General features: G+C 30.0%; 3 protein-coding genes across 3 annotated transcripts; 1 reads left to right on the top strand and 2 right to left on the bottom strand.

The window, feature by feature from the left end:
* Nucleotides 1-921: 921 nt before the first annotated feature.
* Nucleotides 922-2991, bottom strand: LOC124830181 (polyphenol oxidase, chloroplastic-like). Its single transcript, XM_047303830.2, has one exon. The coding sequence runs from the start codon at nt 2869-2871 to the stop codon at nt 1090-1092; it is 1782 nt and encodes a 593-aa protein (XP_047159786.2). The 5' UTR covers nt 2872-2991; the 3' UTR covers nt 922-1089.
* Nucleotides 2992-8151: 5160 nt separating this feature from the next.
* Nucleotides 8152-9369, top strand: LOC124830199 (stem-specific protein TSJT1-like). Its single transcript, XM_047303859.2, has 3 exons — nt 8152-8677; nt 8766-8886; nt 8984-9369. Exons 1-3 carry the CDS (start codon nt 8228-8230, stop codon nt 9166-9168), a joined length of 756 nt encoding a protein of 251 aa, XP_047159815.1. The 5' UTR covers nt 8152-8227; the 3' UTR covers nt 9169-9369.
* A 1874-nt stretch (nt 9370-11243) lies between these two features.
* LOC124830182 (uncharacterized) lies at nt 11244-13102 on the bottom strand. Its single transcript, XM_047303832.2, has one exon. It carries the CDS (start codon nt 12664-12666, stop codon nt 11830-11832), a length of 837 nt encoding a protein of 278 aa, XP_047159788.1. The 5' UTR covers nt 12667-13102; the 3' UTR covers nt 11244-11829.
* Between the last annotated feature and the right edge of the window lie 4449 nt (nt 13103-17551).

The following is a 17551-nucleotide window of genomic DNA, read 5'->3' as shown; positions in this document are numbered from 1 at the left end:
GTAATTACAAATATTTCCATAACTTTTAATTTTTATATTCTTTCCCAACACTGGTAAAATGTTTTTGGTTATACGTGTAGATAATTAAAGTAAGGTTTTTATCATTATATTTTTTTATACAAAATAAAGTTATTCTATTTTCGAAGAAACTAAAACATTAATTTATTATATATGTATTGATCTCCGCAAAGCACTGGGAAATGGTTAAACCAACATAGGCTACCAGGAAGATAAACACTAACTTATAATCAAAATTTAATATTATATTTGTTTTTGTTTAACTTCATTTCATAACAATCTAATATTCATAGTTTTTTTAAGAATATTATTTCATTTTCCAACCATTTATCCTTTCAAAAATATAAAATTAGACATTTTACTGAAATCCATTTTCATTTTTAAATTGTAAATTATTCCTTTTTTATATGCCACATAAAGTGTCATTAACTATCACAACTTTTCCTCTTTAATGATATTTTGATTATAAACTTCAATACAACGATGATTTGAAATCCAAATCAAATCAAACTATTAAAATTACACAAATAATAATAATAATAATAATAATAATAATAATAATAATAATAACAATAAAAACATACCAGTGAGCACAAAAAAGTTTCAAATTCAAACTAATAACACGTCAATATAATGGAAAGTTTATCCTCTGGGAAACTATCAGGCGGCTGACGAACTCATTTACTGACAGAAAGAACAATCAAAAAGAAAAATATTGGTTTATAATATTATATATATACACGGCAAGTTTATTTTTTATTTTAAAAATGCATCCAGATTACTGAGATTAAGATTATTTTACACTAACAAGTGTATAAGCATTGATAGTTTAGTCAATATATATAATAATTAAAAAGTTTAAGAAGCTAACTTAAAAATTGGAAAATTGCTTACACTCGTGGAAAAAGGGAGAATGAAAACATTATTTTACTCATCAAGTGTTTTCATACATATAACAGTTAAACAGCAAAGGATAGACAATTAAAATACAAAGTCACAATCATATATATGTGGATATGCAAGGCTTCTCCTGAGATTAATCTGGGAAAAGCTGATTTTGTTGAATATTTTTCAATCTGCCATGAGCTCTATTTTGATGTTTCTGATTGTGACTTGTCCTTTCCCATACCTGGGAACCAGCGTCACCATAACACTGTCATCATCTTCCGCTTCCAACTCTTCTAACAAATCCGTAAGTCCAAGCCTCAAACAAGTTTTGATGTTTTTGTTTTTGTGTTGGTGCGTGTGAGGCACACTCACAAAGCTTCCTGCAAATTCTGTATTATCTGGTCGGATCTCCGTATCGTCTTCGTCATTAATAAAGACATCAAATTTGACAGCTCTGTTTCTATCAAACTCGATCCCTTCGATCACCAAAACCTCTTCCTTCTCTTCCTTCTCTTTCTTGCTTCTCGACTTATTCGGCCTTTTAACCCTTGTTCTCACAACTGAATCCAACACCAGTGGAAACTTCACACTCCTTGAAGTCTCAGCAGCATGTGCTGCACCAACACCAAAATTTTGTGCCAGTGCTGCATTCCGAGCCCTTGACTTACGCGGTGTGGGCTTGGAATTCAACCATGGGATGTCAACATCTTTGTAAACATACCCTAGTTTTCTGGTGTCAAGACAATCCTTAACCTTCACACGCACAAGGTTCTTATTCTCGTCGTAGAAGAGAAACCCGGATTCTAACCAATCCGAGTCGGTGAAATCCCTTCTTTTCCCACCAAGTGTTTTCCATACGGACCACAACCTATCAATATTGGAATGATGAGAATAGAAAATGGGGTCTCTTGCGGCCGAATAGAAAGTCCCCATGTTCTCGTTGTTGGGCTGGTTGGGATCACCTGTCCATCCATGAACGGGGCCATGTGGAACATTCTCTACGGATCCACCACCCGGGTCAGGTTCATCTCCAGCACGGTAAGCATTGCCAAGGAACAATGTGGGAGTCTTCCCATTAGACACAACTTGCCTATACATTATGGAAAGGTTGGAGGAGATGCTTCCTGCGGCATCAGGATCATCGTTGTTGAAGTCAAGGTCGACCAGTGTCGGTGGTTGATGATTAGGATTGCGAAGAGGGTCATAGAGAGGTGATTTACGTTGTGCATAAATGGAAGGAAGTTTCATACCCCCGGGAGCATCCCAGTTCCAAAATGGAAGGGCAAAGGTTGGGTCATTGATCAAGCTACCCAAGATCCTTTCATAGAAATAGAGATACCATCGATGGTAGGGAAAGAAGAGCCAAGAGTTGTGGACTTGCAGATCAAGGTCAGGGAACCCAACTTGGTGATATGCACCATCGCAATAAGCACAATGGACGTTGGCTTGCTGCATGAAATTACGTGGGTCCTTAGATGGGAGCTTTTTCATGAGGTCAACGGCTTTTTTGTATTTGGCTAGATAGTCGTCCGTGACCAAATGTGCGGCTGGTCTCACCCGCAAGGGTTGGTTAGAGGGAGGAAACTTGAAATCGATGATTTTAGAAGATGGAGGACAACAGTTGGTGGGTTTTGCACCTCCAGGTAGGTCTGCTGGGCCGCATGTGCTTAGATCCGGTGGGGCAATCGGAGCCGCAAAGGCAAAAGGACTGTTATTCAGAGTAACAGCCCCACAAAGCCCTCCTAGACCAACCAGAACCTTCCTCCTATTTCCTACAATATCTGCAACTTCTTCTTCAGAAGCTTTTGGTGTTTCATTATTCTTATTTCCACTGCATCTCACTCTCGTAATTTTTGGGGATTGGAACTGTGGAAATGGATGCAAGGAAGAAGAAGGGAGAGTGATGGAGTTGGGACAGAAATTATTGACTGAGGACACGAAAGAAAGATGAGAGATAGAAGCCATTTTCCATCATAAAAAAACCACACCTTCTCTACCGTTTTATAATGACCCTTTTTTCTTGATTCTGTACCTTTCTTATCTCCCCAGAGCAGTTTTTCTCTTAGGATTAAAATTGGTGGTTGATAATATATAGTTGAATTTAAGACCAACGTGTGCAATTTGAGCTCTGGCTTGTACTGATTTTCGGACCTCATTAATGGACATTTGTTTGGCATGTATCTAAAATCCACATACACGTAATTTATGAAGGTTTACACGCAACAACCAACTTGTTAATGGTGGAGAACTCTCATGGTAGAATAGTATGCATGCATGAACGAATATACATAAAAATAAATAAAAAAACCTGTTTTTTCTACGTTTTTTTCTTTGTTATTACATCATCTTGTATCTATAATATTTATCTCCCTCGTAATTAACAGTGCTGATATCCTTTTCCATATTTAATAGTTCAGGAAATGGATATAAAATGTTATTCTTTAATTAATTATTCTCAATTGCAACACAGTAATCGTTACAATAATCTCAAATATAGATTAATTGTTTTGTGATATTTATGATGGTAGCTGCAGTATTTTTCCTTAGTTCCTGCATAAAGAGAAAATCCAAATCGACGGCTTGAAGGCTTTTTATGACGAGAGTCCAGACTGTGATTTACATATGTATTTATGTGTGAATTTGGATTCACTGAAATATTAAAGAATGAAATTTCTGGGAACACCACGCAATCAATCTTACAATGTAGTATGCTCGTGTTATTTACTGGTAACATATATCATCACATATTCATGTTGACCGGATTAACAAGTTTGGCGGTTGGATTGACTAATAAATTGTCAATATTTTAAACTAAAGATAATTTTTTCTCGATTCACACGTATATAACAAGAAGAACTTATTATTCTTTGTTTTTCTTCTTAATTAATTAATCTTTATAAGGAAATTATTCTTTACATTATAACCACTTCTTCAACTACATCGTTGAGAAAAGTCTAGCATGAGCTGCATATAGCTGGATTACGAACGTGTACTCAGATTTATTTTAAATAAAAGATTAACGCTCATTTACAAAATTACTATAAAATGTTCTGTTCCTTATTTATTTTTCCATAATCAATACCATCTTCAGACCATAAATATTAATTTTCGATTTATGTTTACCGGCTGAGGAGACGTACTTAATATGCAATCCATTTTATATTTTTTCTTGCATGACTACAGCGTTGAAGAGTAGCACAAGTAAATTTCACAGGTAGGAAAAGTCTTCCATCACCTAAAATTTAGAAAATCAAATTTAGAAGTGCATGTTTCGAAAAATTTTGTTAGAAAAATATACGCACATGATTTATTTCCAATTATTTTTTATCCCATCTTAATTTTTAAAATAAATTTTATTTGAAATAAATAAATTTGATGTAAATATATATTGGTTTTTATATAATTTAGACATTTGAAATATTAGATTGGAAAATAGAACAAAATTAAGATAGATTTGAAGCTGGTGGGCCTTGGAAAAGTAGGTTAGTGGCGTTAGGTTTGGTATCCTAAAGAAATCTAGCACGGAAAAGGAAAAGTCGTTGGGGAAATTTCTTCCGTACCAAATTATAAATGCATTTAAATACACGTATATTTTTATTTTTGAAAAAGTAAAATTCATTAATTCATACAAACAGGTCAAATCCTATATGAAAATAAGTTAAAAATATATTTACGATTAAATTAAATTTTTATCTTGTACCCAAAAGATTGTGATCATATCTATGATAAGAAGAGAATCCACTCCTTATTATTCTTTTAATAAAATATAAGTCTAGAATATCTGGGTATTAAATTAATAATATTATTTTATAAATTATGGTGAGTGCGATATATTAAATAAACTAATTATATGTTTAAATATATTTAAACTATTTTAATATTGTTTTGTAAAACCTGATTTCATGAGCTTGCCTCGATATCCATTTCACAAATTTTGTAGGGAAAAGATGTTAACAAGGAAGATAAAGTTACAAAAATCAGCATCTAATCAATATAATGGGTCCCAAAACTGATATAATTAAGTGTCGTGAATCTAAATTATTAGACTCTTTACTACCTATAAAAAATATAATAAATATTTGATAGGTTTAGAGGTTAGTATGTTCAACAAAACTCCACAAATAGTCACCATTAGATTTTTGTCAATGCTTTTGAATGAATATGATTTACTTGGAAATGTTTTTTTTTTTTCAATGGCACCTTTGAATTTTTCAAGTCTAATTTCACTCAATAAATCCAATTCATTCATTGAAATTAATTCCTTCAAACAAAAAATCTTTATTATAGGTTAAATTTTACTGAATACATTTCTAAATATATATATATTTTTATTTTAAAATATAAAATAACTTTAGATGAATAAAGATATTATTGTATTAGGTCAGGGGTATGAAGACAGATCTAAGGAGTACATATTTGTGGGGCTAAAAGTATTGAAGGATGTAGGTTAATTTTTTCAAACTCAAATGAAAGAAAGACCCCTTCATTAATGTGAAAGGTTATATTTTCTAACTTCCAAAGTAAATTCACTCACTCATTCAATCTTTTTCTTCCACTGTCACCTATGGATTCAATGTCTATGCAGGTTCTTTTTTCACTTCTTTGGTAATGTTTAAAATTATGTGTACATTATTTTCATTTTATTTCATTAAAAATTATTACTCATAAATCTATTTAATATAATTAATAAAAGTAATTTTAAAGAGAAATAATATTAAATATTTTTATTTCAAGTTATTTTATCACTAGTTATTAATATCTACAATAAAATTACGATTATTATTAAACATATATATATATATATATATATATATATATATATAAAGATTCATTGGTTGTTAATTATTTTTTACTACTCTTTTTTATTCATTTTTTTATTACATTAATTTTTTATTCATAAAAAGTAATATTTTTAATAGTAATTAAATTTATTCACAAAAATATATATTAAATTCAACTACAAAACAGAGGTAATAATAATAGGAGTTGAATTTACAATGGGGTGTTTCACCCTGTATTTATAAGCTTTTCAACCTACATCTCCAATTTTCTAAAATACTCCCTAATTAATGAGTGGTTATTTGTTAACTGTACATTTATTCACAAATTTTATTCTAAGACTACACTTCCATAAATTAATCAATTATTTTATTTATTTATAATTATTTTTAAATTTATGTATCAATTTGTATGAAATTATAATTTAATTAGAAAAAAATTAATTGTTAAAAATTATTTTTTGTGAATTTATTAGATTTAATAAAAATATTTTAAAAAAATAAAATTATGAAAATGTGTATCGAATATGAAAATCCGAGGGGAAAATTAGAAGAGTAATAGGATATTAATATCTTATAGATAAAGGATGTAGATCCGATCGGTTTATGCTGCATTACTTTTTTTTTACGTTGCTTTATTAATGTTAGCAAACCTGCTTTGATATTTAGTATGAGCCTTCAAACTATCCGAGGAAGTACCCCTCTCTAATTCCTAACTGCACCCCTAGGAGACTAGGATCAGGCCCGTTCTGCATAGCCCATCTTTAATTTAGTCTTTTTCATTCACCCAAAACCTACTCATTCAATAAACCATATAAACAGACACATCTTATGATATCAAATTAAACAGAAAATACTACTAATATGTATTCATCAATTCTACTAAGGAATTTTTCTAAAGAAATTTATTTTTAATTTAGAATGTTTTAAATAGCATTTTGAGGTGCTTTCCAAGGCTAAAACTAGCCTAAACTTGTTTAAAAGAAAATTACTTTGCCTGGATACGAGTTAAAAAATAATTAAATAACCGAAATAGATTCTTAAAAGCAACGGATACATGATGTCAAAATTTCATCTTCCACCAATCTTTATACTTAATCTGTTTCACAATAAAAAAATATTTATTTTATAGATCATATCACCAAGTATTTGTAGTCTTTATTAACTTCTTATGTATTTAAAGTTTTTAATTTATAAAATAAATTAATGCAATTTATTTAATTATATATAACATAAAACGTAATCAAGTATCTTGTACCCGAATAATTTGTTTTTAAAGCTTATATCTACTTTAAAGACATAGAGTTTTTACATAAAATTAATAAGATTAATAGTATTTAAATTAGATGATAAACTAATTGATAAATATGAAAGAACATAAATAAATGTTAAAATTGAATAATAGTAAAAATTTGCTTTCTAAATCAACGTATGTTATTATATAATTATAATTCCATGCTCTTGAATAATTATTTTTTAAAACAAAATTAGTACTGTGTTTATTTTTTTTAGAAAAAATATGTTTTCAGAAAAAATTATATAATTATAATTCTATGATCTTTTGAATAATTTTTTTTTAAAATTTAGTACTTGAGTTTTTTTTTTTTGAATAAAAATTTTATTTGAATGAATTTATCTGATATGCATCAAATAATTTTTCCATAAATTTTAATTTATTAATTTTTTAATTTAAACTGCTTTTTTGTATAAGTTATTTAACAACTTTTATTATATATAATTTATAACGTAATTAATACTATTTATTTTAATTATCATAATATATTTTTTTAATTTAACTTATATAAAAAATTAAGAAATAATGCAATAAAAAATAAAAAATAATACAATAATTAGTTTTAGTATAAAATTAAATACAAATAAATTAAGAATAAGAAAAAATATTAAAGTAAAGAGAAAATAATTAAAAATTTAATAAATTGAAAGGAAAATAAAATATTTTTTTATATAAATCAAAATTAAACTCCTCAAAGAACGTGAGATGAAAAATAACAACACTGTGACTTAAACATGCATTTAATTTATAAGATAAAAATAAAATCATATATCTTTTATAGGAAAAAAAAATGCTGCAGAATTTGGGCGGTGGCATGTGAAAGAGCTGAGTCAGATCATTGTCACGTTACATTGTGAAAATGGATAAGATTTGCTAATTTTAACGATTCTGCTCGTATTGAAATCCAACAACCGGGTTTCTAGTCAACCCGTTCCAACAAATCAATGTCATAATTTCTTTTTCCTTTTTCACAAATATCATTATTAAGTATACTTTTATCAGTCACTTTAACTATTATAAAGAACTTTTAACAACATTAAATTGTTTCATAAATCTTATCTGTCTTACATTATCATCTTTATCTACTTTTTTGTTAGGATAGAATTACCACGTTGACACGCGCTTCCTCTCTTCCTGTACCATCTGTATATATTAAACATGAATGACTCCTTCTTCCTATCACCATCACTCTGTTTTTCAAAGGCATTCTTCATTCATTTGCAGCTGTTCCGATTCCTATTTAGAAAACATGTTGGGAATTTTCAAGGAGAAGTTGGTCAATGCACCGAAGGAGCTGAAGAGTCCAGCTTCTACGAGTCGGTGCAGTAAGCCTAAGCTAAGCAATGAAATCCTGAATGATTTCATGTCCTCCAATTCCTCCAATGCTTTCTCCATGTGCTTTGGAAACGATGCTTTGTTAGCCTATTCCTCTCCAAACAACAACTCAACTCATCAGAGGTTCTTCAGTGGTTTGGATGACATATACTGCGTTTTCATGGGTGAGTTGCACAACCTTAGTAGGCTGAACAAGCAATATGGACTATCGAAGGGAACAAACGAGGCCATGTTCATCATTCAAGCATATCGAACACTTCGAGACAGAGGTCCATACCCTGCTGATCAAGTCCTCAGTCAACTCGAAGGCAGTTTTGGATTTCTCATCTATGACCACAAGAATGGAACTGTTTTTGTTGCATCTGTAAGTCTCTTTCTCTCGTCTATTCATAGTTTTCCAACATCACATCACTTTTTTGGACTTACCCACATCTTCCATGTGTTTGAAATAGGGTTCCAATGGCCAGATTGGGCTCTACTGGGGTGTTGCAGCCGATGGTTCGATAGTGATTTCTGAAAATGTGGACCTTATAAAAGCAGGCTGTGCTAAATCATTCGCACCATTTCCAACTGGTATGTAAATGTGATTTATCTTTATGTAACGAAGGATTCTGTAATGTCAGCAGCATCGATTGATTCTAAGTAATAGAAATTGGGGTTGGAATTGCAGGGTGTATGTTTCACAGTGAACATGGTCTGATGAACTTTGAACATCCGACGAGGAAGATGAAAGCAATGCCAAGAATTGACAGCGAGGGGGTTATGTGTGGGGCAAACTTCGATGTTGACTCTCAATCAAAGATCCAAATGATGCCGCGTGTTGGAAGTGAAGCTAACTGGGCTACTTGGGGATAGTTGAAGTAACATATCTACTTTTCTTGTTTGGTTCCATTGTTCTGTACATATTCATGCTTCAATGTTGAACGTGACTTTCGTAATTTCTAATATGAATGACAAGAAGTTTTAGCTTTTCACTTTTAAATTCTTGGTTTGCTTATTATGTAATTGAATCTTTCATCGCAAAATGAAGCAAGAGAGAAGATAATTAATGACTCATGATGTGTGTATATTTTATTCCATTGTGAAAACCACTTTTACTCATGACAAGAATAACAATGAAAAATATTAAACAACATTATTTGATGTTTATTATTTTTCCAGGTTGACAACCAGATGAGGTGAATAATCTACCATGTGTATGAATAAACCACAATATGGACTATGCTACAATGATTAGATGAAAAATCGTCCTAGCTTAATCATATAACCGTCATTCTCATTGAAAATAAAATAAAATCACGCGTTCAATATTATTCTCTACTATCATTGCCGTTGAAAACATGCTCATCGTATCAAAACCAGAAATCATTTTTGTTTTTAAATTGTGTAATATAATTTTGCCTACAAGAAATCATTTTTTCTTAACGAAAAAAATGAAAAGCTCTCAATTTTATTGAAGTTTGGTTTTTCAAATCTTGTCCATGTATAAGGCATGCAATTATGCAGATGTATAAAAAAAAGTGATCCACAAATCTTATATCAACCACCCAACTTTGTTTTGGTAAGTCAAAAGGAGACAAATTTGCATGGTCACTCTTAATTCATTCAATAGTTAACAATTTTTTTTTTTGGAAATCACAGGTTAGGATATATCTATCATTATCGATTTCACTTTTACATAGTAAAATCTAAAATAATTAATTTTATTAATTAAAATAATATAAAATCATATAACAAACTTTTTAAAAGTAAAAATACATTTTTTTTTGTTTTTCATACCTACAATAGTTTTTTAAATACAGAACGAATACATTAGAATTTTTAAGTCTCAAAATATCTTTACATGAAAGTTTGAAATATGAAAGCTTAAAATATTTAATTATTATTTTTTTTAAATTTTTATATATTTAACACTTTATTAGTTGATATACTAAATTGTTTTTTTTTTTATTTTCATATGTTGTTTTATATGTTAACTTAAGCTTTTTTTATGTTTATTTTTTTGTACCAAATAAATTATATTGTATAATAATTACCGACATTTTTATCTTATAAATAAAATAAAAGTATATTAATAATTATTGAAGTCAAAATTCATTTAATTTCACATTTAATTATAATTTTTTTAAAATACTATTTTTATTAATTATTATTAAAAATATCCTTATAAAACTCTGGACCCATTCTTTTCCCTTTCTTTTCATGAAAATGTTAATTCGAAAGTAAGATGTAAATGGAAGATTAATTAATATTCTTTTGAAAACAAGAGATAAGGAACTATTTGCTTTAAAGCCTACACTTGTGAAGAATAAAAGAATTGTGTTGCAGTGGTATTTGAAGATGACTCCATTCCATGGATAGGTTGTACTATTTACTTGTAGTGAATTTTTCACATAAATAATATATAATTTCATTTTTTATTTTTGGAAAAATCGAATTTTGAATTACCATTTACAGCATGCTATTTGTGCATTATTATTTGTTTCCATCGAAATAGTTAATCTAAAACTTTTTTTATTCTTTTCAAACTCAAATCAATTTTATATCTACACATGATCTATTGACACTACATATAATTACACAGTATTTAACATTTTAGTCACTATAATTTACCAACAAAAAGGTAAAGAAATAGAAAACCGTGTAATAACTATGGTATGATAGGAGTGGCCTCTTAGATAAGAAAAATACATTTCTGAGAAATAGCAGATTGTTAACCTTTAAACCACAAATGATCTGAATTTGATAATTACATTTCAAAAACCATAAGGATATATTTTCTCTGCAAAATTTCAAATGTTAAAGGATAATGATCCATGGCGGTGTAATCATAGAAGAAACGACAAGCAAAAACAAACCTTGAAAATGCAGTGGGCCAAGATGCCATACACTGTTGTATTAAACAGAAACAAATACGAGAAGAGCATGTGAAGTATAAGCCCACACATAAACATCCTTGAGGTATATAACAGTAACAGAATATCATAATATCAATAAACAGCTCTGCAACCAGAATTCCTTATGGCCCAGGAGCAAACAATGATTCTCAACAAGTGGCGCTGATGAATCTTCGCCAATCAAATCCATATGTTACATCATTCCAACACATGCACATTTACATATCCGCAAGAATCTTCCATCACATTCTGTCAGTTCAGTGTGCTGGAACAGACCCCATGACAAAGAACTCAGAAACCATTCAAAAAAATACAAAATTTTCTGTGTTTGTGAATAATGTTAAGTGTAACATTTTATTACAGGAAATTATAAGAGAGATCAACAGGCAAACTCATTTGGTTACAGTTAATTGAACGCCCTTGCTTGAATCCGAAGCTGAAACTAAAATAAGACAGCTCCAAAACTTCTCCTTATAAGACTCGTAAGAGCAGAAAGAAAAGTGGATATTATGATTCATTTGAAAACACGAACACTTTCTACTCCTTATGAAACGCAAACACCACAGATAACTAATCTATGAACATGGGTTACTATTGTTTTTTTTTATACTTCCTCTTGTCAGGGTTTGATGTCGGAATCATCCCAAGGATTATTTGGATCGGTTGAGACCAACGAATCGATGTCCTCCCAACTCCAATAGTTTGACATTTCCAAACCAGAACTTGTCGCTGCGATCTCCCATGGTTGTGTCCTGGTGCCAGCACCAGTGCAGGCCATTGTACTGTTCACGGTTGGCTCTTCCAGTATTTTAAACTCGTCACCGTAGTTATACACACTGGAGGATTGCAGAGAGTTGGATACTGCACACGTGTTTGTGTCAAAGGAGTTTGAGGTTGTGAAAGGGAAGAGAAGGCTTTGGTTTTGAGGAAAAGGCACGGTTGAACTCAGAAAGATTCCATTGCCAATACCAAAGTCCTTGCCTTCGGAAACTTTGGTATTAGGATTCTGTTGTGGCAGGCACAGAGATTGGTAGAGAGAGGAAGGTGTGGTTTTGTGATGATCATCCACTGCAAGAGGAGGAATTGTAACGTGGGTTCTCAACTCACCATCCATGCTTCCATTTGAGGTGGTGGTTGTAGCTGTGGTCGATTTCTTGGCTCGCTTATTCTTTCTACCACCGCCAACAGGAACGTTGCGCAGAGTTCCACCTTTAGTCCAGTGCCTCTTGCAAGCTCTGCAGAAATGGCGGGGTTGAGACTTGTTGTAGTTGTTGTAGTAACAGAATTTGGTGTTAATGGAGTCACATCTTGGACACTTCAAAGGCTCTGATGGCTGAGTCTGTTGCTGCTGTTTCCTCATAGGAGTAGGCTTTGGGAGCTCCAAGTTTTGAGCCTGCAACAAAGTCTGGTCCCAATCAAGCCCTCTATTAGAAACCTGCTTAGAACTCAACCCCATATCTTAAAGTCACCCCCCAGAAAGCACTATTAACCAGAAGAAAAAAAAGACTTATTGTTCTGTACAACTAAATGAGAAAGGCGGCGATTTGGGGAATTTTATCCCTTTGATCGAGATGGGAAAAGAGAAATGAATCTGAAGGATAAGAAGGCGATGAGATTGCTGCTTATAGCCCAAACCCAGTGAAGGTGTGAGGAAATTGGTGAGTGGGAGAGGTTTGATAGAAGGAAAGGCCTAGGAAACTGAGAAGAAGTGAGCATGTCTTTCTCCAATCTGTCTATGTCTAATAGCTATTTAAGATCTTATCTATCTGTAAAGGATCAATAATTATAGGAAGAAGACCAGAAAAAAATTACTTGAAGTGGTGTGTGGTAGTAACGGAGGAAAATGAAACCTCATAAAACTTATGCAGACAATAGTAACAAGTTTAGTTTTGGTTCTCTGGATAGAAGTATTATAAAAGGAGAATGGAGAGATGCTTAACCCCTAAGGTGAAGGTGGGTGGGTGGCACGTGGAGGGTTATAGGCCATTGATAGTGGTTTGTGTTTTGGGTGTAAAAGGAACGTAGATATGCATGATGCTGTGCTATAATAATTTAAGTGGGAAAGTTTGCCACCAATACAAACACAAAGTTGGCAAAAAAGAAGGGAAGTACACTACGGTGTGTTTCTCTTAAGTGATTGACATTGGAGGAAAGGGAAGTGAGGTAATAGTGGGACCTAAGATTCTTAGGAAGGTTAAAAACAGTTGGCAACACATGGTTTCTTGTGGGACATAAGTGAAAGAATGCATCTAGTAGTGGTGCTGTTCTACGGACCTATGTCATGTTACATGTTCTAAGTTGGGTATATCTCTATCTTGCATGCACGTGTTCCTTTGCCCTATCCGTCTTCTTCATTCAACCATTATATGTTAGCTTCCTGCGATTTCATTTCTTCCTTACAACAAAGCCATTTCCATTTCCTATCATGCTTCATCTTCTTTTCACTAAGTCTACTTCTTGTTCTAGTATTAGTTAGAAATCTCACATCGACTAAAAATAAAGTCAATCTAAGACGTGATGCAAACTTCACCTTACGCCAGTTTAATGGTAAAATATTGTAAAAACATTTGAATAATTAGAGAGTTTTAAAATGACTTGTGGAAAGTGTCGTATGTGAATGTCTTGACAGGAGTTCATATATATAATGGACTCATACCAGCCGACACTTGTGAGCAAAGAATAACACAAGTGTCTCGCACAGCCTCAATAATGTGAGTTTCAAGCCAACTTACGTTATTATCACATTGAAAAAAAACATCTAAGAAAAGTTCCGGATAAAACATGGCTGTGCTTTTTCCTTGTTTGCCCTGAGACATAACCTTTTCTTCCAAAATCTCCTCAGAGCAGATACAAGTTATAGGAATCGTTGAATAAACTAATTGAGAACAGTACTTTGCACGTTATTTTCATCATTTTGCAAGTAGTTTTCCAGTTTTGGAATAATATATTTCACGCATGAATGAAATGCGTAGTCACAGTAATAATTTAGTGGTGATGGCTGTCACAACATTAGTTATCATTATTATTAATGGGAATAAGAAAGCAAAGCCACATGCATGTATAATTAAGCCACGAGTGGTAGAAAGATCTAACAAATAAATGTGCTTGATTCCATTTACAATTTAAAAAGAGAGGGTTTTGTAATAAACTAGTGTCTTAAAGAATCCGTAACCATGAAGTACACTAATATTATTTATTTTTTTAACTAATTTGAGGTTCTGATTTATCATCAAAGATTACTAATTGAAGGGAAATCAATAATGGTGGGTTGGTTAGGTAAAGAGTGTCGTGCTGAAGCGCTACAAGACAAAACAAAGAATGTTTGTCGGATAAATAAAAAAAGAAAACACCCAATTAGGTCTAAGTTCAATTGCAGTCACTTAATTCTCAAGAGAGTCAATTTTGTACTTCTTGAAGAAAGAAAGTTAAGAGATCATAACACTTTATAAAAAAAGTTAAAATAAGTATTTATAACATTATTTTTGTGTAAGAAAATTTATGATTGAATTTTAAGTTCTCACTAAATTTTAATTTTTTTATTGAATATATATAATTTATACATTTTTAATTATTTTTATCATTTAATTTTTTTAATGTTATGATTTTCTTACTTTCTGTTATTTTGCTTACTTATATTTATGTATTAAAAAATATAAATTTTTATGGTCAATATAAGATAGTATTATGATTGATATAAAATGATAAATAACTTTTATTTGGAAATATATTAAATTATAATATTTTCATCATTTTTTGATAATTTTAATGTTATTATCTATAACAATAAAAATATTTGTATTTTCATCACTGTGATAAAAGCAACTAAATAAGATGAGGGAAAAAATTAATAATTCTATAAACTCTAAACTTAATATAATTTTTTTTATGTAACCATTAAGCTGGAATTTAAAAGAGGAATTTAACACTAAATGAGAAAATCCTTATGATTTAAGTATGAATTGATTTGGAGGTAACAGGTGGAGCCAGAAGCACGTGGTTTTTATAGTTTGGTAATGGGTAGAATCAATTGCTGGTTATTTAAATGGCATTGATTATCTTAAGAAGGACACGTGTCTCTCAATGATGGGGCATCTGGGCCACTTGATTAAACCGTTTGGGCCATTGATGCTTTCAAGAACATCTACGGCCACTATCCTCTGTCTATATCTTATCGCCTAATAGACTCAATTTCACATTTTTCCTTCACTGTACTTTCTTCTATTATTTGGGGAGATGTACCTTAATTCTTGGGTCAAATTAAGTTAATCTATTTTTTATTTTATAAATTAAATACATTGAATTAATTTCTATTGTATTTATTTAAAATATACAAAAATTTAAATATGTGCATGTTTCAGAAATAGTGAGACCAATGCGATTAAATTAATTTATTTTTTTAATTTTATTATACCGAACTTTTTTTTAGTCCAAAGAAACTGATATTTGTAGAAAATTTGAGACGATAACTTATCTATCATAAAAATGTATTTGACTTTAATTATAAGGAAGAGATATTTTAAATTTTAAAAAAATATTGTTCAAGATATTAAAAACTATTTCAAATTGATATTTGTTTTCACCTGTATTGATCATATAGAAAATAACTCGTATGGATTTTCTTTATTTATTTGTAACTGTTATTTTAAAATTCATAACCAAATTAAATACTGTTTTTGTAATTATTTATATATTTACCCTTCATCTAATTTTAATATTTTATTTACTTTATTGCGATAAAAGAAAAGAGGAGTAAAATAAAAAAAATTATAAATATTTTTATTTAAATAAAGAATATAAGTTATTTTTTTAAAAAAAACGGCACTTAAATAGAGACAGAGAGAGAAAATACATGTTTTAAGACAAATTATAAAGAAAAACAAGTTTTCTCATCTATTATAATTTTGCTATTGTCAAAGTCATAAAGATGATTGTTTTTTAATTTTTAAAATATATAAGAAAAAGAAAATGATAAATGTTTGTAGAAAAAAGCGGAATGTAGAGAAAGTAGTATACTGCGTGGTATGCAGACAAACATATAGGATTTTTCATTTGAGGTTTTAATTAGAACAGGAAAGTGACATACTCATTGTCGTCTGATTGATGAAAGAGACAGTACTTACAAACTCTGAAAGTGACACTAACCATGCCGTTTCAAAATATGTTTAAATCAAATCAACTTTCTTTCTACCTGTAAGAACCTCTTTGATTCACTATGCTTTCAATTTCTGTTTTATTTCATGTTTTATAAAAAAAATATTCAATTAAATATTCTGTTAACACGATTGGAGTAGGATTAGTTGGTGGAGAAAAATAATACTCTTCACCATATGACAATGGGTGGAGAATTATTATAAAAAAAATGATATTATTAAGTATTTAATATAAAATTATACATTTTTTTAAGTTAAATATGTTTTTAGTCTTAAAGATATCAAACGTTTTTTAGTTTCGTCCCTCCTCTTCTAAACTTTGCTTAACTTTGATCCTCTCCTCTAAGAAAATTATAAATTTTAGCTTTTAAAAGACTACAAATTATAATTTTCTTAAGGAAGAGGATCAAAGTGAAGTAAAGTTTAGAAGAGAGACGAAATCTAAAAACGTTTAATACTTGAGGGACTAAAAATATTCTGTTAACACGAATGGAGTAGAATTAGTTAGTGGAGAAAAATAATACTCTTCAACAAGATGATAATGGGTGGAGATTTATTATAAAAAAAGATATTATTAAGTATTTAATATAAAATTATACATTATTTTTAGGGTTAAATATGTTTTTAATCTATGAAGTATTAAGAGTGTTTGAGTTTCATCTTTCTTCCAAATTTTGTTTCACTTTGATCCTCTTCTTTAAGAAAATTATAAATTTTATTTTAGTTTCTGTAAAGAGAATTAAAAATTATAATTTTCTTAAAAGAGAGGATAAAAGTGAAACAAAGTTTAGAAAAAGGATAAACTCAAAAACATTTAATATTTGAGGAACTAAAAACATATTTAACTTTCTTTAATACTAAATATTAAATACAAATATCAAATAACAATAAAGTAAAAAGATTATATAAAAGATTAAAAATATTACACTATAAACATAACTTGTAAAACTAAAGATCAAATAAAAGTTATAAATTTTTTAATCATTTTATTTTAATAATTTAAAACAAAAATGTACGAAAAAAAATATTAATAAATATATATATATATATATATATATATATATATATATATATATTTCTTATATTAAATTAAAATAAATAAATATTATACATACTCATTTAATACTCGTTCAATAAAAAAAATATCTGACAAAGTAGAGGCAAATTAGACAGAGCTCATAAAAAAAAACT

Source organism: Vigna umbellata, chromosome 5, assembly GCF_029865625.1.
Source record: "Vigna umbellata cultivar VRB3 chromosome 5, Vumbellata_1.0, whole genome shotgun sequence".
NCBI lineage: Eukaryota > Viridiplantae > Streptophyta > Magnoliopsida > Fabales > Fabaceae > Vigna > Vigna umbellata.
Note: the sequence above shows the minus strand (reverse complement) of the source record. Positions and strands in the feature narration are given on the sequence as shown.

Coding starts and splice junctions, on each gene's coding strand:
- LOC124830181 (XM_047303830.2), bottom strand. CDS start 2,871: ATGGCTTCTATCTCTCATCTTTCTTTCGTGTCCTCAGTCAATAATTTC.
- LOC124830199 (XM_047303859.2), top strand. CDS start 8,228: ATGTTGGGAATTTTCAAGGAGAAGTTGGTCAATGCACCGAAGGAGCTG. Junction 8,678..8,765: donor GAACTGTTTTTGTTGCATCT/GTAAGTCTCTTT, acceptor TGTTTGAAATAG/GGTTCCAATGGCCAGATTGG. Junction 8,887..8,983: donor ATTCGCACCATTTCCAACTG/GTATGTAAATGT, acceptor TTGGAATTGCAG/GGTGTATGTTTCACAGTGAA.
- LOC124830182 (XM_047303832.2), bottom strand. CDS start 12,666: ATGGGGTTGAGTTCTAAGCAGGTTTCTAATAGAGGGCTTGATTGGGAC.